Genomic DNA, 24759 nt, shown 5'->3' with positions numbered 1-24759 from the left:
TGAGATGAGACCCAACCCCATGGATGCTTGACCCCTTGCGGGTGGGGTGGGCTATTCAGTGGACAAGCCTGCGTTTTACAGAAGGCCGGCTGTTGCCCTGGGGTTGGACATTCTTCCGAATCAGTGATGGACTCTTCTCTTTGGCCTGAAGAAAACAAGTGGGATCCCTAGCGTTTGAGGCCACTGGTCTAGTGAAGCCCAAGGATGAGAAATGATGTTGCCAGTGGGCCTCCACAAGATCCTTAAAAACCACAGACTGTAGTCCCAAGCCGTTAGTGCTCCCACAATTTGGACAGCATAGGACACAACGTGGGCCTCTGTAAATTTAGGTCAACCCCAACCAACACATTGTCTTCTCAACATTCTTGAACCCACCTTTTATAGTTGAGCACATTTGAGTGTCTATCACTGGCTAGACGTACTTAAAAGTAATAAATGTCATTGTGAAGGATTAACCAAACCTGCTAAGATGTGCTCTGTACATCTTACACTTATCTTTTGCTGTTTCTCTAAATTTCATGTTAAAATAGTTTCAAACCATACGTAACATCCCAAAAGAATCTGACTTTACTGAAAACAGAACAAATTGTGGTTACATAAAGCTCAATGTCTAAGGCTTCAGTTAGCAGGTTTAACAAGCTGTTTCATCCAACACAGTATTCCGTTAATTTCTGAAATTGTGATAAATTATATCTTTAAAAGCCAAATCAGTATTTCAAGGGAAAACAACAGCTGAAAAAAGCTGTAAAAAGGAGGAGGGGACCCAAAACATTCGATTTAGAGAAACAAAGATGAAGAAGCTAATTCCATGTTGCAGAAGACAGGCAAGAACTAATATGAAATAAGCAAAATAATTTTAAATTTAGTTTTCCTTAGATATACTTAGATTTCATACAGAGATAATACCAATACAAAGGGAGAACATCTGGATTTCATCCTTGGCCCCATTTACAAAGTAAAAAGGGATGCTGGATTCACATGTAAATGTTTAAAAAGATTTTACAGTGTTTAAGTCACCAGATTTACTACAAAAATGCATCTAAATAGTCCAGATTCTTTTCTAAATAACTTCCAAATGGTGAAAGTTTTCACTGCTCAAATAATTTACTGTAAATAATGATAGTGTTGTAATGATTGTGGGAATAAGAACCAAAAGACTAAAAAAGGCAAAAGGTACCTACTCTAGTGAGGTCTGAGAAGACAATATTTTATAGTGGGTTCTCTGACGTGGTTATTTAATCTCTGCTCCACATACTTGACAATGAAAATTTAACTTTGGGTTCAGACGAGAAGGAATCTAAACACTCAAAAAAAATTATTTTACATCAGTGGTAATAAATTTTCTAGTTGTTACTAGTGATGAGAGAAGTCACTTCCCCAAGGAAGAGGGGTCCATGGTGGGCCAGCTGTTCAGCTCTGCATAAAAGGGAAACAGAATAGAAGAGGCCCTTATTGGAATGTGTCCTATGGATTCAACTATGGGAATAGGTAATGTTCAGAACGACACCAAAGGTTTTATACTCTGGTATTTATTTCTGGTAGGATCTATTAGAAATGCAAATGGAAAAATCAGACTTTAAATTTCTTTAGCAGCCAAATTAAGCCAGGAAAATGCAGTAATAGGAATACTGTTCACTAAATACGCTTATTAAATGACTTAGAGACGCCCCTTCCTTTTACTTGCAAAGGAAAGGCAATGTGATCTTAAGCTTATTTGCTCAAAGTATGCCTTACTCAAAATTTTAAAAGACACTGCGTGATCTAAAAGCTATGCTATACTTGGAAATTAATCTTTTTTGCAATACCCACTTAAGGTGGGTAAACAGAATATTTGTGAGGGCTTTACTGAACATTTCAACTGGCAGAACAGTTTTGTCAACAGAAGAGCTATAGGGGATTTAGTCATATTACTAAAGATGTATGCTTTGTTAAGGGTCCTGAAATAACATGAAAAATATTTTGAGGGAAAAAACATAGTTGTTTAAAAATTACTACAGCTGGGAATTCCCTGGCAGTCCAGTGGTTAGGACTTGGCGCTTTCACTGCGGGGGGCCCGGGTTTGACCCCTAGATGGGGAACTAGGATCCCACAAGCTGCGCAGCACAGCCAAAAAAAAAAAAAAAAAAAAAGGGCAGAGGTGTGTATTTCTTTTTTAGTTCATATAGAAACAGCCATGTATCATATGTGTATTTCATGAATATAATTAGCACTCCTCTTACTTCTGACATGTATTAGGTATGAATCCAGAGCTATGAATACAGTTTTTATAAAGAATATTTCAAAATCTTTCCCATGTAAGAAATCCTGCATTTGCATACTCTAATGAAAGCATTATTTTTATGCAAAAATTTCATATACATTTATTTATAGGTCTTAGTACAGCAAAATGTAAACGAAAATTGAGAACACTGCTCATTTTTCTAATTTAATTTGACATATAAAATGGAGTTTCTCAGGAAAAAAGATTTGCATGAAATTTACCTTACCTTATGATTTATGTTCTAAGAGTACATTTTATAAAAATCAGCAACCAGGCTTCTTTTATGTTTAAATTGAAATGAACATGATTAAGTATAAATGAATAACTTTCTTTTATGTAGTAGCAAAGAGAGTCAATAGTCCTTTCAAGAAAGAGACTATTTCATTTCCTCCCAACTTGGATTCACCATAAACACGATCCACAAATGATATTGGAACCTAGTTAAAAAAATATATGTTAAGTGAGTCTTCAAAAATATTAGGAAGGAAGCATAGCAGGCATACAACAATTACTCATACAATAGAAACAAGATTAGTCCGCTGATAGCAAGTCCTTCAAGGTAAATCTGAATTATGGGATTCTTACAGTAACTGTGTGCACCTCCAAGTCTTCAAAATTAAACATGCATTTTACTATCTAAAAATAGGTCATCTAGCCAAAGCTACAAGTGTTTTGAAAAGCATTGATACTGAATATTAAGTTGGTTTACTCAAGCTTCCCAGAAAAATTATATGCCTGAAGAAGTAAAATGGCCTTTCACCTAATTTTTTTCAGTAGTCCATCAAATTTAGCTGTCACTGTTTAAGCACTAAGTTAAAAATCTTATAACTTCCACAACAGTAGTAACATTCTAGTTAGCTATTTTCTTGCTCTGAATAAGAATATTATTGTTAAACGAGGAGAGTCTTCCCTAAGAACTTACTAGCTGGCTGTAAATAGTACAAATCCCCTCTGCTCCCCCAATTCCTGCCCTTTTCATGTACTCATAGGTAAGGAACGGGCAAAAGGGATTCACCACGCGTTTTTAAGTAGGGTGGCTGATGGCTGAGACAAGGGGAAAAGCGGCAGACTCATCCCATAATGCTGAGTGGTCAGAAGAAAGGGAAAGGAGGAAGAAGATACCGGTAACTTTTATTTATTTAAAAGGGAGTGCTGCCTTCTGTTATGCTTTGAATCTTGGTAAGTCAAATATATTAATTTTAAAGAAATGTGAATTTTCACCCTTTTGCATGGACACCTGGAAGCCTTCCATATTTATTTAGTAGTTTATGAAAATTAACCTTTTTATGATAAAAAGTAACCCTATTGTTTCTTTATGAGGAGTATAACACGCTATTTACCATACCTCGCCAACAGTATAATTCAGCTGTCTTGCCCGAACAATCATCTCCATCTGGAAGACGTAGCCTTTAGAAACACATTTTTCTATTAATTTCTGTAAAACTTCTTTTTGGTATAACCTGTAAGAAATTAAAATGTATATGTACACCTGGATAAATATACATGCCCACATGTATCCTGACCTTTCAAAAAGTTCACTGGTATTTATGAAACCTTAAACTTTCACCAGCCATTTGTATATAGAAAAGCTCTCACAGTTGATGATTATGATACATTTGTCCTGAACTGGAAAGGCCATAAAAATATTTGGTAAATAATTTGGGACGATTTTGAAAATGAATTCTTAGTATCTCTTAGAGAATTATCTTCCTATCACACTACCAGAAATTATAAAAATATGGTAATAAAGTGAATCATGTGGAGCAGAACCCCCCCATCGTTTGTAGTTTTTAAATTTTTCTTAAAATTTATTTTTAAAGCTGAAAGGGGAGAAACTGTTTCAAATACTGGAACAGAGTTGACAGATGATGAAGCAACAATATAAACTAGATAACAAGAAAGAAGTAGTTAACAGGCATTTCCTCATAAATGTCTATGAAGTTCCTATTTCCTGAGATCTAAATAAATTCCTGAGATAAACTAAGTCCCTCTAGGATGAGCTTGGTTAAGCTAGGTTAAGACAGGAAGTAGGGATCACAGGATGAGGCAATCCTGGTGGGAATCAGCTATCAGCAACTGAGGTCACAGTTAGACACTTAAACTGGGCGAATGCACATCCTAACTTTAGAAGGACTGCAGGCCAAAGGCAAAGCTCATCAGATTTACAAAGAAAGACAGGAGCTGGGAAGTCCTATGGGTGAACTCAATCACGTTCTTCAGGAGATCCCTATTTTCAGAGTCACTGAGGTTAAAAAACAAAAAAACCCCTGAGCCTCAGTGAGTAGAAAGGCAGCAATTTCTACCTCTTTCTTCTTGCTGTTTTTCTTTTTGAGAAAGCTAGGAGAGGCAGTAACTTTGTTCTCTTGGTAGTTAAAGCCACCTGGATCTATAATGCCAGAGGGTTTAATACCTGGAACTCACATATCTTCTCAGGCTTCCTTTCAGGTTACCCCATCTTTTGGTTTTTCAAGCTTTTAGGTGGCTATAAGGCTAAAGCACAATCCTTAGAGGAACCTGAGGGGGATTAGTGGTATGCACTCCTTTACCCCCCCAGTCTCCATCAGAACTCAAAAGAATAAGTCTGGAATAAATGTGAAGAAAGGAGATTCTGATGGTAGTAATATTCATTCAATAACAAATGTTTATTGAGGAACCTACTGTGTTTCAGGCACCTTTTCATGGTTTGGGATTTTAGCAGTAGAAACTAAAGATATATGTCAAATGATGTTAAGCAGGGGAAGGAGGTCTGGGATTATGGGAAGAACTACGATGGTGGGATAATGGAATAATGTTTCAGCAGTACCTTTAAAACTAGGATTAGGCTACAAATTCTTTCCCTGTAAGAGTCCCTTTATTCCCATAAGAGTCACTTTGTAAGATTTATTTCTCTTCATTGCCACCCCTGTCTCCTCCACCACAATATCTTTTTTTTTTTTTAATTACAATCTTTTTTTTTCCTCTGGAAATCAGAGATCTTTGTAACACATCATTCATTTGCCTCCAAGTGCGGAACTGAAGGGATATATTTATGGGGTCCCTATCTATCTTTTATACACCAAATTGTGCTTTCAAAATAATTTACATTTTAAATCTAGAGAGGTTTCATTTTCATTATCTGACCTCTAATTTGCGATGGCTCCTCTCTTCACTTTTGACTCTGTCTTACTATCTCTGAACTGCTATCCAACAGACTTGCAGTTGCACTAGTGGTACTAGTTAACCTTCAACAGCCAGCTCCTAATTTGTGTGTTTGTGTGTTCTAATGAAGTATGGAAGAATCAGCATTATTTAATGGATAGAAGCAAATACCAAGTAATATAAAGTATTAACCAATGCATGGGTCTGGGCCTTAAAGTAGATGAACAGAAATTTTATAGTTTCAGAGATAATACACACACCCCCAGAAACAAACAAAAATAAAAAGACCCCAAGGACCTAGCAGGAGGCTTTGCTCCATTTAAACAAGAATTTTTTTTTTATAAAAAAATGGAGAATAAGGAAACTGAAAAAGCTTTACATAAATATTAAAGATTTTAAACTTTTCTGTGGACAATGCTATAAACTGAAGAAAATTACTGGAAGAGGCACTGTTTTTGAAGCCCATCTCAGTAATGTTCTGAATGAGCAGTCCGTGGTCACCTCAGGCCCCTCAAGGGCTGAGCAGTGATACTAATGTTAACAAGCACACTAACCTGTCGTCCATGCTCTTTAAAAAGCACAATATTTTCCCTTAAGATGCTTAGGCTTTATTAGCAGCTTCTAAGCAACTTCAGTCTGTCTGTTTTAGCGTTCCAGAACAAAAATGGGATAGAAACGAAAAGTATTTCTTTAAGTCATTATAAAGCAAGAAATTTAGGCAAGAAATTGTAAATAGTAGAAAACACACAATCACAGGTTTTCACTGTACCTGAAACTTCCTGTTAAATCAGACGCTCCTGGTCTCAGCAAGATCTGAGTTATAAAATTGGCCCCACGGCTGCCAAATAAAAGATTTTCTTTATAAAATACAATTTCTAAACAAAAGAAATACACCCAAGTGTAGAGTGCTAAAAATGCTACACTAATTTCATAAACGCAACACTATTTCACAAAAATGTTAATTCTATGGAACAAACAGAAATTATTTGTCAGTGAAAGGAGATCTGGTAGTTCTCATTTTTCAGAAAATAGGGATTTTTATTCTTGGAATGTGACATATAGAGGTGACCATAAAACACTCATTCTTCCAAACTCTAGGTGAGAACGGTAATAGATTTTTTTTTTTTTTTTTACGGTAATAGATTTTTAACTCAACTCACATATTTGCCAACAGTCATGATTTAGAATTACAAACATCTGTCTAGACAGCAAAAGTGATCTATCAGGGATCCGGAGTTTCTTTTTCAGATTCAAATCACCGAGTGATGGCAGTTTCCAACTGTGTAATAGGTCAGTTTGCATTAAAATGGCTTTTTTTTTTTTTTTTTTTAAAGGTGTGCAGGTGGGAGAGGGTTTTGGTTTTCGGCAATTTCTGGAAATTGACCAAAAGTTCCATTCTGAGACTTTCTTAGTCTGCTTGGGCTTCTATAACAAAATACCATAGACTGGGTGGCTTAAACAACAGATATTCAATTCTCACAGTTCTGGAGGCTGAAAAGTGCAAGATCAAGGTGCTGTAGACTTGGTTCCTGGTGAGGATCCTGTTCCTAGCCTACACATGGTGCCTTCTTGCTGTGTGCTCAAATGGAGGGGGGCAGAGGGGCAGAGGGGCTGAGGGTGGGGGTAGGAGGAGAAAGGCCAAGCTTTCTTGGTTTCTTCTTGAAAGGGCACTAATCCCACCAAAAGTGCCCCACACTCAGGACCTCATCTAAACCTAATTACCTCCTCAAAACCCCACTTCCAAATACCAACACTCCCTGCATAAGGTACTTTAACACATGAATTCTAGCAGAAACATTCAGTCCCTAACAATGACTTTAGGATCTGTGCTTCAAACACAACTAAGTGTCAATCAACTATAAGCTATTACTGACTAATAGCTATTATTAACATTTCAAAAAGACGTGTAGTACAGTTGGAAAAAATGACTTTGGTACTGCAACTATATTTTAGTGGGCTCAGATTATTTTAGAGTGTTCAGATTCAGAAAAAAGGTGTGTTTTTTTTTTGGCGGGGGGAGGGGCAGAGGGCAGCAGGGGAAGCAGCCTGGAGAAAACAGTTTCTCTCCAAAGCCAGGGTAACCATCAAGGCACTCCTTAGGAGTGTTTTTCTTTCTTCCTTCCCTCCTTTTCCTTTCCCCCTTCCTTCCTTCTCCTTCCCCCCTTCCTTCCTTCTTCTCCTTCCCCTCCGTCCCTTCCCCCCCCATGCCACACAGCATGTGGGATCTTAGTTCCCTGACCAGGCATCAAACCCAAGCCCACTGCATTGGAAGTGCAGAGTCTTGACCACTAGACTGCCAGGGAAGTCCCAGGAGTGTCTATTTCATATAAATAACATGGTTGCGGATACAGCTGGCATAATGGCTAACAGAAACATTTTCCTGTTCAGTTTGCTTCTAATAGCTACAAAAAAATTCCAGGACATAGTTTACCCACCAAAATGGGTGTAATGAAAGGAATGTGAGTGTATATGTATTTATGTGTATGTGTGCATGTGTGTATGTATATATTTGTACATCTATTTAAGGTAATGCATTTTAAAATTGGGGTCTTTTAATTAAAATGCAGCAAGAGTCAGACAGACTTGGGTTCAAATTCTGGTTCTGGACCATACAAATGAGACCTTGAGCAAGTGATACAGACTCTTTCTCAGGAGTTTATACTATAAAGTCAGTGCAGACATTAACTACTAATGACAGATACAACTCAATACAACTAAATGATCCAACTAAACGTTGTAAATTGTCTCTGACTGGGACTCCCTGATTTTAAATAATAGCTTTAATGACCAAATTCAGAGAGGCCTGAGAGATCACTGATTTGTTGCTCTCAACCTTGGCTGCACAACAGAATCATCTGGGAGCCTGTGAAAAACACTGATGCTCTTGCACCACCTCTGGAGATCCATTCAAATGGTCTGCAGTATGTGTGTGCACAAGAAAGGGAGGACAAACAGGGAGCAGTTGTGTATAATTCTCCCCCTACATGACTTCAATGCTCAGCAGGATTGAAAACCACTGATTTATCCAACCCCTTCATTTCACTGAAGACTGAGGCTCTTACATGTTTTAAATACTTGCCCAAGGTTTAACAGTTAAGAGGCAAAAGTGACATTAACCTAAGAGAACCTTCAGTAGGAATGAAGTGAGTGATAAAAAATACTATCAGTAAGAATTTATACAAAGTTATGTTGTTACACAAAAAGCAATAAGCTATATAGATCCTTTAGAGATAGAAACACATCTTCCCAACAACCTAGGTGCCATAGATTAAATATGGTCAAAAATTCTTTGTGGGTCTTCCCATCAAGAGGTGGATTCTAGGGCTTCCCTGGTGGCGCAGTGGTTGAGAGTCTGCCTGCCAATGCAGGGGACACGGGTTCGAGCCCTGGTCTGGGAAGATCCCACATGCCACGGAGCAACTGGGCCCGTGAGCCACAGTTACTGAGCCTGCACGTCTGGAGCCTGTGCTCCGCAACAAGAGAGGCCGCGATGGTGAGAGGCCCACGCACTGCGATGAAGAGTGGTCCCCACTTGCCACAACTAGAGAAAGCCCTCGCACAGAAACGAAGACCCAACACAGTCATAAATAAATAAATAAATAAAAGACCGTGAATTTCAAAAAAAAAATTATAAAAAAAAAAAAAAAAAAAAAGAGGTGGATTCTATTTCCCCACCCCTTGATTATGGGCTTGCTTTCACCAAAAATTAATTCGGTGTTAGCCCCAGAGCTTAGGACTCAAGAGTCCTTGCAGTTGCAGCCTTGGTACTTTTGGGTGCTGCCCTTAGGATGCCATGTAAAGAAGCTGATCCAGCTTCCCAGGTAAGCGGCCACATGCAGGAGAACTGAGATGGCCCAGCCAACAACCAGTACCAACTGCCAAACATATGAATGAGGCCATCTTGGAGCCTCCAGCTGAATGAAACTGCATGAGTGAGCCCAGGTGAAGTCAGCAGAGGAACCAGTAGCCAAACCAAAGAATTGTGAGAAATAATAAATTGTTGCTGTAAGTCACTCAGTTTTGGGATGGTTTGTTACACTGTAATAGAAAACTGAAACAGTTTGTTTCATTTCCATCTTATCATGAGGAAAGTAAAGCCTAGAAAAGGTAAAATATGAAAGGGGACACAAGTAATTAAAAGACACAATCAGGATTTTAACCCAGGTCTGCCTCCAAAGCCTCACTACTTTATGCTGCTTAGTAAAAGCTGAAATCATGAAGTGTCTTAAATTACTGAAAAACATATATGGAAAAAATTACATATTTAGTCCAAAAATATAGATGAATAGTTCACTTAAATCAAAGCTGAAGGTCCAGCAGAACAAACTGTGCTGAATTAGACCATTTCTACGAAAGGTTCAAAGGTTTATGCTGATTTTTCCCAAGTGAAAAGCATCCAAAATAAAATACTCTAACACAGGAAAGATTGTGGGTAAGAAGCTATCTGGGAATACTTTCTGGAAGTTACAATCTAATCCCACAAACTCCAAGGCAGCATGGTAATTTAATCCAAATACCTGTTAAAAACATATTTCTAGTAGTTACACTTAAAAAAAAAATAGAGAAATCATGAGCACATACGTATATACCTGATTATTTTCCTTTTCAAATCCCAGCCATATACACCTCCATTTCCTTTGTAGCGAGTTCCAGAGACAATGTCAAAATTACCCTCCTTTTGCTTCCTGCAGAAAAAAATAAATTAGCTGACAATTAGAAAAAGCTGCTGAGCTTTCAACAGAATTGCTAAAGCAAAGCTTATGAGTATTTTTAAGTCTAACAGATATCACCAGAAATTACTTTCCAAAAAGGCTGTAGTAACTCATACTTCCTCCAGCAATATCCACGTTCATTTTCTATCATCTTATTGGTGCTGGATGTACTGTTCTATAGGTCTCTAATTTTGAAAAACTAATAGTGACACACGGTTATTTTAACTGCATTTCCCTGACTACAACCCAGGGTGAATATCTTCTCTTAGGTTTATGAGCCATTTGGATTTCTTCTACACATGGCCTGCTTGTATCTTTCACCCATTTTCTACTCCACTGGTTCCACTGCCTTATCAGGTCAAAGGAGCTTTTGTGTATTGGTGATCTAAGCAGAGAAGGTATTTCTGAGGTGACTTTTATGCAGAGATCAAACAAGGAGAAGTAGTTGGCCATTAAGGAGCAGTGAAAGAGCACTTCAGGCAAGGGGGAGGGGAACAAGATGAGTTCAGAATGCAAGGCAGGGGCCACATCACGAGTGGTTTGAGGGGCAAGTAAAGGAGTGTGGATTTTTCCCTATGTATTCACAGGAACTCCTGGAAGTGTTCTAAATAGGTGAGTGACATGATCTGATTCTGTTTTTGTGTATTTAGCTTACATTCAGAACAGCTTCCAAATTCTTATTCTGAGAGGTGTCATGGTCTCTTGGGTTTTCTAAAAATATAGTTACATTACCTGCAAATAAATGTAATTTTGTATCCTTTACCAATATATACTAAATTCTTATGTTACAACATTACTTAAAATCTCCATGTTTAATGATAGGTGGTACGCCTATAATCATTGATGAGTTTACTGGAAATGACTCAACATGTCACCATTTAGTGACCTTTGTGGGGAAATTCCTTGGTGGTCCAGTGGTTAGGACTCTGCTGAGGGCCTGGGTTAAATCCCTGGTCGGGGAACTAAGATCCCACAAGCCGCGCAGTGAGGCCAAAAAAAACAAAAACAAAAACAAACACCTTTGTGTTAGGACCAGGTTGTCTTCAGTATGTTTAAGTGGTTTCCTTCTATTTCTACATTAAAATTTTAATTAGAAATGGCTAGTGAATTTTACCAAATACGCTTTAGCGTCTATAGACTTAATCACACTTTTCTTTTTAAAAAATATTTATTATTTATTTGGCTGTGCCAGGTCCTAGTTGCAGCACACAGGCTTCTTAGTTGCGGCCGGCAGGCTCCTTAGTTGTGGCATGCGAACTCTTAGTTGCGACATGCATGTGGGATCTAGTTCCCTGACCAGGGATCCAACCCGGGCCCCCTGCACTGGGAGTGCCGGGTCTTAGCCACTGGACCACCAGGGAAGTCCCCAGTCATGCTGCTTTCTTTGTTAATGTGATAAATGAATTTGTTTGACCAATTCCTGATTTTGGCATTCCTGGAATAAACCCCAGCTATTCATAGTGTTTTACCCTTATGATGCAAGGCTTAATTCCATTTAACAGGGAAGCTGCTTTTCATATTTTTCTGTAGTCTGTAAGAATTAGGTAATAAAGGAATTATCTGTTGATTACTCCTCTCAGGGCTCCTAAAATATATCATTTAGTCACATAACTAAATATTCACATGTCTCAAAGCTATACCTTGGTTTCATTTTTGATAGCAAAATTAAAATAGCATGAGTATTTTTAATGAATGAAAAATGAAAATAAGTACAAAATCAATATATGATAAATGACTTGAATAATTCTTTCAAATATTAGAAATACCTACCTAATGAATTCAGGAATAAATTTTGGCTGAAATTTAGAAAGAATAAAGAGTAGGTCAGTAAAACAGGCTAAGACTATCATAAATAGCCTCTAAAGAAACATACCACTCACATGGTGTGAGAGATCAGCATCCATAATGATTATGTAGTTTCCTGTGGCATGTTTCATCCCGTGAATATATGCAGTTCCTAAAAATGAAAATATTTATATCCATTAAAGGAAATCACCAGAAATGCTTAGGTATACATCTGAACAGGGAAGAAATTGCTAAGCACCTCTGAAAAGCATACATTAGTCCTCTAAGTCCTATTTATTATTCTCCATCAAAAACATCTCTCAATTTCATTCTTTCGTCTCCAATTTCACTTTAGTCCCGGGCACCATCTTCTGATGCCTGGATCCCTACCTAACCAGTCTCTCTGCTTCTGCTCACCCCATCACCCCTGTCCCACAAAAGCTACACAGTGAGTGTCTTCTACACTGTAAGCCTGGTACACTAGAGCCCTGTCTCCGGGGCCAAAGGTGCAGCTAGCAATTACTTAGCCACCCTCATGCCTAAAAATTCCTTGGGGACTTGGCAGGTAAGGGTGACTGGTCAGGAACAGGCTGTGGGAATTCCTGCATTCTCTAGCCCCAAATCACCACAGTATCTTATTAGGGATTTTAAAGCTGGAAAAGCTTCCTTTTTAAAAAATAAACACCTTTTAAAAACTTGTAACTTCAAGAACTGTTCAAAAGACTTACAGCTAAGGGAGTGTGCTGGTCTAAATGTTTGCCCTTAGATCCCTTCTCTGTTCTATACTGCAGGTTACTATATTTGTTTTCTTGTCAACTGGTTTCCAAACAGCTTTGGGAGGCACAGGAGGAAGGAAGAGCTCAAGGAGAAGGGGAAAGTCCAAGTGTCCTCCCCCTTACTCTGCCTCCCCGCATGGACCAGATTCCATCCACTGCTCCCGCTTCTGCCAGGCATCCCTCACTCCACCATTCTAGCTCCTCTGGGCAGCCCGGGTTCCCGGCTCTAAGAACACCATCTCCTCCACTGTCGCTCCAGCCCAGGAGTGGTAGTGAGCTCCAGCTGCTACTAATCTCTGAGTAGCCCCACTGTTCCATTTGGCTTCTCAGCAATTCCTTCACCTGTGTAACCAGATTCTCTGTATTAAATTCCCTATATTGAAAGACTTACAGTGGTTTCTGTTTTCCTAAGTGGGCTTTGCCTCATACAGGCAATTCAAGTTAAACCATCTGAATATCATTAAGATCATTAAAAACCATCACAGGAGGTCACTGTATTTTGGCCCTCTTCCAAACTGGGGAAATACACACTGGATAATCTTACTAAGGCAAGGAGCAGGCATGAGGGGTGAGAGGTTCTACTTACCTAGTCCCAACTTTTGCTCCCGTGGTCTTAGAAGCTGTAAGAATAAGAAATGGCATTTTAACACAAATAATCGAAAATCTGACTAATAAAAACTTTTTTTAAATAAGTGCTCACTCATTTTAACAGAAATACAGCTGCATTTGTTAGACCTTAAAGCAGAATATGCTTAACGTTTTTTGCCAAAGGAAAAAAAAGCATTTAGTAACAAATCAAATAATTTAATAGCTTTCAAGGAAAAGTAACATTCTTTCACCCAAACCCCACAGACCAAACCTTAAACTCCGCCCCCCCGCCGCACCCCAGAGCTATCTACCAAAAAAACAACATTTTTTTATGTCTATTAATTGATTTATCATTTTAAGCAATGTCTATTGATTCCTTCCTAGGAAAACTGAGTATTTAACTCACTTATTCTGTACCTTTTTGGAATATTTGATAGCCATGCTTGTTTTCTCAATTCCTTTTGTGATTTTACATGTTGATACTCCATCCACTTATCTTGACTCTATGCTTGGATGACCTCATCTTATTCTCTATTGGTCCAATGACATGATTTCAGGTTATATTCCTAAGAAGATTAAATTCTTTCTCCTTACAGTTTTTTTTTTTAATTTATTTATTATTTATGGCTGTGTTGGGTCTTCGTTTCTGGGCGAGGGCTTTCTCCAGTTGCGGCAAGCGGGAGCCACTCTTCATCACGGTGCACAGGCCTCTCACTATTGTGGCCTCTCTTGTTGCGGAGCACAGGTTCCAGACGCGCAGGCTCAGCAGTTGTGGCTCACGGGCCCAGTTGCTCCGTGGCATGTGGGATCTTCCCAGACCAGGGCTCAAACCCGTGTCCCCTGCATCGGCAGGCAGATTCTCAACCACTGTGCCACCAAGGAAGCCTCCTTACAGTTTGTCAATTAGTCTTTCTACACTTCTTGCTTCATATATAAGCACTGACTTAGTTGTTGTTATTTCCTTTTTTCTCTAAATTTCTGGAAAAGTAGAATGCCAAGGTTTTGATGCTAAGTTTCTGAGGTAGGGGGCTCAAGTAGACTCACTACTGGGCATTTCTTATCCTCCCCCCTCCCCCGCCCCCCGGCACTTGCCAGTGTGTAAGCAGGTTGCCTCAGACTGCAAATCTCCAAAGTATTTTCAGTTTAATTTAAGCAGGATAGATTTTTTTTTCTTTTTCTTTTTTTAACTACACGCAAGCTGCTATAGGTCTAGGGGAGGAACAAAGATGATAAAATACATTCCTACCCCATGAGCTTTTATATAGAGGAGAACTAGACATTCAATCAATCATCTATAATAATTACAATTCACTGAACAAAATCAAACCACACATGTCAGGTGTTATTTGATTTTGTGCTCAACAGTTACTGACAAAATACTGACCTCATCTGGTATTTGCCCTGAAAAAGCAAATCCTTTAAAGTTCATCTTAGATTTTCTATAACCCTATGTTTTAGCTAAAAAAACTTTCTTTTTTCCAAACAAAGGATAATTTTGTTATTTATAATTTCCAGAACGTTCAAAAGTTTATATAAAATACAAACCACGTTACATAGATAGGGTACCATGGAGCAGTTAAAAGAATGAGGTAATCTGGTGACAAAAGATGACCACGGTATAATTAAAGAGTAACAGAATGACACAGGAAGACTGCATTTATGTTTAAAAACAAACACACACATATAAAACCACATTACCTGGTTCTACAGATGTAGAGACACACAGACAGACAGACACACACACACACACACACACACACACACACACGTGCACAGAAAGGTCTGGGGTAACATACACCAAAATGTGGACTGGGGTCTCCCCCTGGAGAAGGGACTGGGATGCAGATCAAGAAATGCTCATCAGAGGCCAATTCAGTTTTACTGGTAATATTTACATTTGACAAGAATATACTTGTTTACTTCTTATGTAATAAAAAGTTCAAATTGTTTCATCTCCTGTGCTTTATTTTCAGACCCCTAATTCCACCCCTCTCCTTTTTTTCCCTCCTCACATCAATATGATTGCTTTTTCTTACATGAGGCAGGATGGCTTAGTAGATGACTATGGAACCCCCCTGCTAATTTGCTGTGTGACCCCGGGGCAGCAATGGGCACACAGAGCTCACCTCACTCAGCCGTCATCAGAAGAAGCTGTGAATTCACAGAAAGTGCGTGTAAGGGTACAGGGCACATACCCTGAAGAATGCTTACCACACCTGCTTAGAAAATACCATACGACACTATGATTTGTTTGACAAAAAACTTACTTTGTAAAAATCTTTATCATAGAAAATCTTGATGACACTTCAGAAAACTATATCAATTTCCACTAGGATCAACACCATTTGAGTGGACCTGTTTTACCGTACTCTCGAAAACGGGTTGGGAGAAAGAATAAAAATAAATCTGCAGCTAAGAAAAGGCTAATCGTACTCTCCTATTTTGCAATTCTTATCAGTGAGGCTCATATTTTTTTCATTTCTTTTTTTTCACTTTTGACCATCTGTAGTTCTTGTTTTTATGAATATTTATTTCTGTACATTTGATTAGGATACTGATCTCTTTGTCAGAGATAATATGTTGGTATTTGGGGATGAACCAAATATTTTTAAGTAGTCAAATCTCTCAATCCTATAGTTACGCTTGACATTTTAAAAGTAATGAATGTGTGTTACACTTCATTATCAAAACAATTCTTAAAAATACTAAACTATAAATAATGACAAAATATAGATGAGTCTATCTGATCTCAAGTTGGGGGGATGAAACAAGCCATGTACATCAAACATAATAGAAGCCCTCCAAATCTCATATCTCCCCACCCTGTGATCATTGTTAACAGTTCAGAATATGTGCCTCCGATTTTTCTATGGTACCACTCCTGCCATTTATTAATTACCTATGTACCCTTGGAAAGTGACTTAACCTCTAGTCTGTTTCCTCACCTCAAGAGTTAAATTTTTTTTTTCTTTAGCTTTTTTTCTAAAATATTCATTTCAACCAGTTTGAAAGGCTAACAAAGCATCTGTGAATATTTTATCTGAGGTATTGTAAGGTGGTTCCTAATTTTTCCCCCAACTAAATATATATACATCACCTAAAAAGCAAGCAAGTGCCCTCCCTGGCATAGCTTGCTACTGGCGCGTGTGCACGCGCACACACGTAATTTTCTAGTTTAAATGACCTAAAAGTGATAAAATAATGAATGAATAGGGAATTTCCCTGGTACCACATGGAAATCATGACAGTAAATGCTATTTTTTCCTCATTATTTTAAATTTTATTGGATTGATGAGAAAAGTGGAATGCTTTGAAGACCATGTTGTTTTAGAATTTGAGGAGATCAATTCATCAGGCATTCCTTAAGATCAATCAATCACACCTCAAGGCTGAGGTTCTATGACAAAAGTATTCAAAACAGTTAGGTTGATGTTCCCAGATTAAATGGAAGTGCATAATGAGAGTATTCTATACATTATGTGAATCAGTAGCCCTGGCCCAGAACTTAATAAAAACTGAGGAACTGTTGGCCAAAAATATGAACCTAGCATTACCAGAAGTCACTGCTAGAAGGATGAAAATTTCAGTTTCTATCTCCTCTGTACACTTGTACATCTGGAGGCATTCAGAGAGGACTGAGGTGTGCTAGTTCTGTGAGTTGCTCGTCTGTCTGTGAGATGGAAAGAACCTCTAGTACAGGATAGATTTACCATGTATATAAGAGTAACACATTTCTTTAAATGCTTCTCACCAACTAAGATCTCCAACTGCATAGTAATTATTTCATTATTGGGACTAATCAAGAATATCTGGACCCAGAGCCTATTCTTTATGATGCTTAATTGCCATTTCTTGAAATGCAAATATCAATAAAGGTTCTCCAAAAGACTTCTTCTTTCCTTTTTATGGCTGAGTAATATTCCATTGTATATATATGTACCACATCTTCTTTATCCATTCCTCTGTTGATGGACATTTAGGTTGCTTCCATGTCCTGGCTATTCCAAGAGACTTCTTTATTCCTATACCAATCGTTCTCTGTTGGGAAGAGGGGACAATTTTGCCCACAAAGGGAGGGACACTTGATGTTATCCAGAGGTATTTTTGTTGCCACACTGAGGAGGGGGGCTGCTGCTGCATCTCGTGGGTAGAGTCCAGGGATGATGCTAAACATCCTACAGCATACACGACAGTCCCTCACAGCAAAGACCTATCAGGTCCCAAGGTCAGTAGTGCTGAGATTGAGAAATTCTGGTCTATACAAATTACAAAATACCCAATGCCTAGAATGTGTTTTCTAATTGAATCTGGATTTAATGTATGCTTTTGGCCCAAGAAGTAGCTGAAGTGATCTCACAAGTATGCTCCAACGTTTATAAAGCCAAAACACTGTTCAAAAATAAAAATTACAAAGCTATTACAAAATGAACTCTACATCTGCCTAAGGTACTCCTGTAGAAGAACAACAGGCTTTAAGGCACAGTGGGAAAATCTGAAGTTTAAGACTCAGAAAGTCAATCTAAATACTTCCACAAGACTGTTCTACAGATAAAAATAAAAATGCCAAGTTCTCTGAAAAAAAAAAAAATGTTTCACATGAAAACAATCAGTCACCTTTCCCAGCCACAAGCTAGCTGTAGGCAGGATTCTCTACTGAAAGTATGAGAATACCTAGAGAAAGGGAGCGAGAAAGATCAAGACACACATTACTTACTGCAACCTAGCTCTATAAATACTCCTTCTCATTTCAGTATCATGCTTTAATTCTGCCCTTCAAGGAAACTGATTTGCAGAGTCAGACATAAAAACAGAGTTCATCCAAAGGCTCACTATCGTGCTGTAAACCTACCACTGACTCAACATATCAAAGACATGTAAAACCTCAAGCACAATGAAAATGCATCTAAACCCCGTGTATAAGTTGCTCTTTAACTTTTTCAGTTTCTAGACAAACTGAATTTAAGCACTGTTAATTTATCATCTTTCCCCAATATAAACATAACTGTTATGATAGAAAAATGACTTACAATTTTGTCTGACCCATAGATCTTCTCCAACTGTTCAGCAACATCCCTTGTTCCATCTGGGCTTCCATCATCTATGATTATAATTTCATAGTTGAAGCCACTAAAATAAAAAAATTTAAATTTGTACTGCTTGGGGACAGTAGTCTCAAATGAAAAAATGATTTTAAAATCACTAATTCCTCCCCAGTATAAGTGGAAATTTATTGCCATGTTAAGCACCAAGGAAAACTTCAATTATCAAATGAAATAAATGTCAAATATTTACTATGTCACCTCCAAACTACGTACGTTGCTGGAAAATGCTACTATACAGTCCTGAGATGTTAAAATTCTCACAGAAAACATACTCTTTCGTTAAAAAAATTATAGTGATCATATGTATTATATATGATAGGATATCATATAAAATTTTATACCTACTTGGGAAATGGAATTGTGGAACTTTAATATCAAGTCTTAGTTACATAAAATATTTCAAAAATACATTTAAAGATATCAAGTCAGCTGAGTAGCTCTGGGTGATTATTCTTTTTAATTTAATCCATGAATAAATAAATCTGATTTAATTTCACCCTTAGAAAACCCACTTGAGAATGGTGACAGTCTTTTACACCACTATTTCAAACAGTTATACCCATTATCCCATACTATCAAAAAAAAAAAAAAAACCCAAAAACCAAAACAGCATAGAATTACAAAAGACGTCAGTGCTTCAAAATTAACATCTTTTCCTTGTTCCCATTAACTTCATGTGATAGTTTTTATTCTAAAAACAAGCCAGCACAATACTTGGATGTACCTGTGATCACCATCACATGTCTCCCCGCCTCCCTTTAAAGAAAACATTCTTTTTGTTAACTTTATTGGGAATCTTAAGGAGAGAAAAGGAGATACAGGCAAATCCCCCGAAACGCAACATTCTGCTTCCTCTGGTCCTGCTTGAAGAAACAAATGTGAGGAAATCAACCAGAAAACACATTCTACTGTTAAAAGCTTAAAAAAAAAGTCGGCCCCAGCAAACTTGTAAGAAAGCAAAACCCATCCTATCTTCTAACAGTAGATAAGATGACTTCAGTTTCCCACAGTGCATTAAATTTAGGCATGTGCTTTACAAGCCAAAAAAAGTTAAGATGCTGGACTTCCCTGGCGGTCCACTGGTTAGGACTTTGCCTTCCAATGCAGGGGGTGCAGGTTCCATCCCTGGTCAGGGAGCTAGGATTCCACATGCCTCATGGCCAAAAAACCAAAACATGATACAGAAGCAATATTGTAACAAATTCAATGAAGAGTAAAAAAATAAAAGTTAAGATGTTGATTCTAGTTGTTGTTCTGAAAGCGATATACTTCATAAACAAATGGAGTCATTCATAAGCAAAATTACTGCCCTCTCCACTTCAAAGCACCCACACCACCTGAGGATCAGGTAGTTAAAGGAATCAAGCTGAGCGAACTTTAGGTAATTTGACTGCCATCTGAAAAGAAAATAGTTGTTTCCGTCATTAAACTTCATTTTGATTAAAAAAATATCCACCCAGAAACTACTGAAAGATAAACTGCACTACATAAAAAAATTAAAGAATAGAGCAAAAAATATTGTATCATCAGAAGATAAGCTGGAACAAGATCAGCTACATGACAATTTCTCTAATCTGGAAAGAGCTTGAAAAATCAAAATATAACTTAAAGAAAAAAGGGTTAAAAGCTACGGATAAAAAACTTTGAAAAGCCGTGAATGTGAGGATAGTTATTTCATTCAAAGAATTATAATCAAAACAGCAGTATCTTTCACCAATTAACATTTCCAACAATGTAGGTTTAATAAAACTGGCTGGCTGGTGGGGAAACAGGCCCTCTCTGATGAATGTTGGAGAGTCCTAAACCGGTACCTTTTTTGAGAGCAATTTAGCATTAACTATCAATCTAAGCACATCTCTGTCGACTCAGCAATTCCACCACAAAGACTTTACCCACGGTATACTAGTAAAAGTAAGAATGTGTAAGGAGCACTTCTTACGCGTCAAGCACTTTTCTCAATGCTGGAAAATACGTTGTGAACAAAGTCCCCATTCTCATTTGTAAAGTTAAAGTCAAAAAAGAAAAACAAAAAAACTCTGGAAATAATCCGTGTTCACTGATATGACCCGGTTAGAAAAATTATAACACAGCCACATGATACTACCCAATTTTCATAATAATTTGCGAAGTTTGTATGTGCTGATACGGAAAGATCTTCAAAGATTTACACATGATCCCACTGATGTAACCGTAAAACAAGTTACTTCGTACTGACACCACGATTTTCTGAAGTTTAAAAAAAACTGTATAACTCTTTCAAATTCAACTCCAAAATCTCTCAGTTTCTAACAGTCACATCAAACATCCACCGGCGAATCTGCCCTTCTGCCCTCTCCAGAAAGGATGTCCAACCCAGCAGCAGCCCCCTAACCCACAGAGCCCAAACCTCATGCTTACATAAGCCCTCAGCACCCGGGCGGGAGTGAGCGGGCTCACTGAGAGTCCCGGCTCCTGCCGCAGATCCTGACCACCTAGATAGAGGGAGGAGTGAGGTCAGGCTTTCGGCCTCGCAGTAATTAAAAGGGTGGCTAGGGACTTCCCTGGCGGTCCGGTGGTTAAGACTCTGAGCACCCAACGCAGGGGACATGGGCTCCATCCATGCCAAATATAAAATTAAAAAATAAAAACAAACAAATAAAAGGGGAGCCAGCCCTTCTAAGAAAAAAGCGGGGTGAGGAGTATAAGGGAGTGTATAATAAAGGAGTGTGTCACAAAACCCAAGGGCAGAGATAAGAACCCGAGACACAGAGAGAACCCGGGAAGTATCCGCCTCTTTCATCGTAGGGGGGGCTTCCTCCCCAAGGCTTCCAGCGGGAGACGGAAGAGAAGCCAGGCAGGGGGCCGCCTCTCGCAGCCAAGTGCCGACACCCAGGCCGGGAAAGCCAGCTCATCTCATTCCTCTAGGAGGGCGGCCGGGCGCGCTACCTCTCGGAGAAGCTCTTCACCAGCAGCCACACAATGAGCGGTAGGTTCTCGCGCTCGTTGTAGGTGGGCAAAAGCACCGAATACTTGTCTTGTCGCGGGGTGCGCGGCTCTGGCTCCCGCGGAGACTTAGGAGACGGTCCGCTCGCTTCCCCGGAGGCCATGGCAGAACTGCGCCAGGCGCCGGAAGCGGAATGACGTCAACGCGGCGCGAGAAGAGGACGCGTCGGAACGTACCAAAGGCGGGAGGAGGGGCATGGTCCGGGTGGCGAGTTCTAGTCCTCCTAAGGCTCTCTGCGTAGTTCCGTTGGAAACAGTCAGGACTTGTGACTCTTTCAAGTTGAATCTGAAGGTTGCTTCAGAAAAATACATATCTATTTATCACCTTTCCCCAAGCTCCATAGAGTTGTTTAGTTTATTCCAGTCGCAAGACGAGGGAAAGCCGGAAACGGAAATGCCTTTGACAACCTCCCGAAGAGGCTGCCATGGCGGCCAGGGAGGCGGTGCTCACCTTGCAGGCTGAAGTTGCCCAGCGTGAGGAGGAGCTGAGTTCCCTAAAGCAGAGGCTGGCGGCGGCTCTTCTGGCCGAGCAGGAGTCAGAGCGGTTGGTTCCGGTGTCTCCCCTGCCGCCGAAGGCCGCCCTGTCCCGAGATGAGATTCTGCGCTACAGCCGGCAGCTCGTGCTGCCTGAGCTGGGCGTGCAGGGACAGCTGCGCCTGGCGACCGCGTCCGTGCTGGTCGTGGGCTGCGGGGGGCTCGGCTGCCCACTGGCGCAGTACCTGGCAGCGGCCGGCGTCGGCCGCCTGGGCCTTGTGGACTACGACGTAGTAGAAGTGAGCAACCTCGCCCGCCAGGTGCTGCACGGCGAGGCCCTGGCCGGCCAGGCCAAGGTCTTTTCGGCCGCCGCTACACTGCGCCGTCTCAATTCGGCGGTGGAGTGCGTGCCCTACGCCCAGGCGCTTACGCCAGCCACGGCGCTAGACCTGGTCCGCCGCTATGACGTGGTGGCTGATTGCTCCGACAACGTGCCCACTCGCTACCTGGTTAACGACGCCTGCGTGCTAACCGGCCGGCCCCTCGTGTCGGCCAGCGCCCTGCGCTTCGAGGGCCAACTCACAGTCTACCACTACGGCGGTGGGCCTTGCTATCGCTGCGTGTTTCCGCAACCACCTCCGGCCGAGACGGTGACCAGCTGCGCGGATGGCGGGGTGCTTGGTGTGGTTACCGGGGTCCTGGGCTGCCTGCAGGCGCTGGAAGTGTTGAAGATCGCTGCAGGTCTGGGCCCCTCTTATAGTGGCAGCCTGTTGCTCTTTGATGCCCTCGGAGGTCATTTCCGCTGTATTCGGCTGCGGAAGCGCAGGCCCGACTGTGCTGCTTGCGGGGAGCGGCCCACTGTGGCTGATCTGCAGGACTACGAAAGCTTCTGTGGCTCCTCGGCCACCGATAAGTGCCGCTCCCTCCAGTTGCTGGGCCCGGAGGAGCGAATTTCTGTCGTCGACTATAAGCGACTTCTGGATTCCGGGTCACCCCACCTGTTGCTGGACGTCAGGCCTCCAGTGGAGGTGGACCTGTGTCGGTTGCCTCACGCCCTACACATCCCTTTGAAACATTTGGAACGGAGGAATGCGGAGAGCCTGAAACTCTTGGGAGAAGCAATCCGGGAAGGGAAGCAGGGCACACAGGAAGGGGCATCTCTCCCCATTTATGTGATCTGCAAACTGGGCAATGACTCCCAGAAAGCCGTGAAGATCCTGCAGTCCTGGACAGACTTAGACTCTTTAACAGTTCGGGATGTTGTGGGAGGCCTCATGGCCTGGGCTGCCAAAATCGATGCAACGTTTCCGCAATACTGAGGTGGCCGGTAGAGTCTGACCAGCGAAAGATGTGGGTTGTCATGTTACCTAAAGTTTTTTTGCCTTTATGAATGTATTTGCATTTTTTTCAGTAATGTACGGAAGAGCCTGGGATTCTCCAATATCTGCGGATAGGTGGACTTCTTTTTGTAAGGAGCTTTTTAATAGTAACTTATTGGGTAATGAAGCAATTAAGGGGTTATAACACTGTTCCTCTGAACTGTCTGGTGTTTGCAGCACTTGGATGGTGTGTTGAACAGGTGGGATAGAATGTAAGTGGCAGGACTTTGTGTTTTGAACTGCAGGTCATTTGCGTGTCCTGCCTCTTTTTTTTTTTTTTTTTTTTTTTTAAATCTCCCAATTAAAAAGCTCTTTAAAGTTGTCCATTTTATTGCTTGGAAAGGTGTAATATACTTACTGAATTGATCACAGATGATATAGTTAAGATAAGTTTATTGTTTACTAAGACATTCTTTGGGTGTTATTTCTAATTCAAATGATAGAACATGCCCTAGAGAAATCAGTGTTTAAATTGTTAAAACATTAAAATGAAAATTAGCTGGGAAGTGGTCATTCTATTAAATATTTTCAATTAATAGCCAAGTAGGATATTTACAGTCTAGCAAGAAAGAAACCACCTTTGTAGCATGTCAGTTTCTTCTATAAATTGCTGATTTTTTCTTAGACTTAACTTCAGGGTCCACCTTATGTTGTACACATACAGAAATTTCTAAACTGTACGGTTTGGCTTGCTTTGGAATCTTCAAGTCCCAAGTCCCAGCCTTCTGCCCTCCCCTGGCCTTTTGTCCCTGTCCAACCTGTTATTTTTATTTTTGTCTTTACTGCATGGCCAGAATGCCAAATACAATATTGAATTAAAGTGAAATAATGAACATTCTTCTCTCCTTTGCAGTTTCAGGTGAAGAACTTTGAATATTTGACCAATATTACTTGTTATTGCTTTACTGTAGATAAATACCTTCTATCAGATTAAATAAATTTTTGTTTATAGTTTGCTAAGAGTTTTCATTGAATTCGTCAAATGCTTTTTCTGCATTTTTATGTGCTTTTTTTCTCTTCTGTTAATGTTGTGAATTACATTTTTTTTTTATCGTGGCCAAAAAAACCCCGCATAACATAAAATTCACCCTCCTGACGGTCACCACATGTACAATACAATATTGTCAACTCATGCACATGCTGGGCACCAGATTCCAGAAGCCTCCATCCTGCATGACTGAGACTTTATACCCACTGAACAGCTCCCCATTTCTCCCCTTCAATTTACCTTTTCTATTTTGATTTAATCTATTCCAGTGTTTTATAGCAGTATAAAATGTTGGTGTTTTTTATGTTTGTGTACTTATTAAATAGCATTTTCATGAAATGGCAGGTAGTATGCCCAACTTCCAATGTATTATGCAACAAAATTAAAAGCAAAAATTTGGTATGTGAGTATATAGTAGAGGCAAATTGAACAATCCATGACATATGAAAAGGGGGCCTCTATTCTCCAGCTGATTGTTGTGTGGCAGGCCTATAATCGTCAGAAATCACAGATGTGAATGTAAAATGTGTGTATCTCTGAGTACAATTTTTTTTTTTTTTTTTTGAGTACAATTT

At 39.9% G+C, this 24759-nt stretch overlaps 2 protein-coding genes across 3 annotated transcripts; one reads left to right on the top strand and one right to left on the bottom strand.

Moving 5' to 3' along the window:
* Nucleotides 1-549: 549 nt before the first annotated feature.
* Nucleotides 550-21536, bottom strand: DPM1 (dolichyl-phosphate mannosyltransferase subunit 1, catalytic). 2 transcript variants are annotated; one of them, XM_036826444.1, is made up of 9 exons: nt 21287-21488; nt 18287-18386; nt 13258-13291; nt 11991-12067; nt 11881-11906; nt 9988-10083; nt 6168-6236; nt 3606-3720; nt 550-2697 (listed from the first exon to the last, which is right to left on the bottom strand). In XM_036826444.1, the coding sequence occupies exons 1-9, from the start codon at nt 21445-21447 to the stop codon at nt 2593-2595; spliced, it is 783 nt and encodes a 260-aa protein (XP_036682339.1). In that variant the 5' UTR covers nt 21448-21488; the 3' UTR covers nt 550-2592. The 2 variants fall into 2 exon arrangements, with proteins under 2 accessions (XP_036682339.1, XP_036682340.1); XM_036826445.1 differs by lacking the exons at nt 550-2697; nt 3606-3720; nt 6168-6236 and adding an exon at nt 9059-9378 and having other exon boundaries at nt 21287-21536.
* A 111-nt stretch (nt 21537-21647) lies between these two features.
* MOCS3 (molybdenum cofactor synthesis 3) lies at nt 21648-24142 on the top strand. The gene has a single exon (XM_036826443.1). The coding sequence runs from the start codon at nt 21769-21771 to the stop codon at nt 23134-23136; it is 1368 nt and encodes a 455-aa protein (XP_036682338.1). The 5' UTR covers nt 21648-21768; the 3' UTR covers nt 23137-24142.
* The last annotated feature ends 617 nt before the right edge of the window (nt 24143-24759 follow it).

The sequence above is a fragment of the Balaenoptera musculus genome, chromosome 15 (genome assembly GCF_009873245.2).
Source record: "Balaenoptera musculus isolate JJ_BM4_2016_0621 chromosome 15, mBalMus1.pri.v3, whole genome shotgun sequence".
NCBI classification, from domain to species: Eukaryota; Metazoa; Chordata; class Mammalia; order Artiodactyla; family Balaenopteridae; genus Balaenoptera; species Balaenoptera musculus.
Note: the sequence above shows the minus strand (reverse complement) of the source record. Positions and strands in the feature narration are given on the sequence as shown.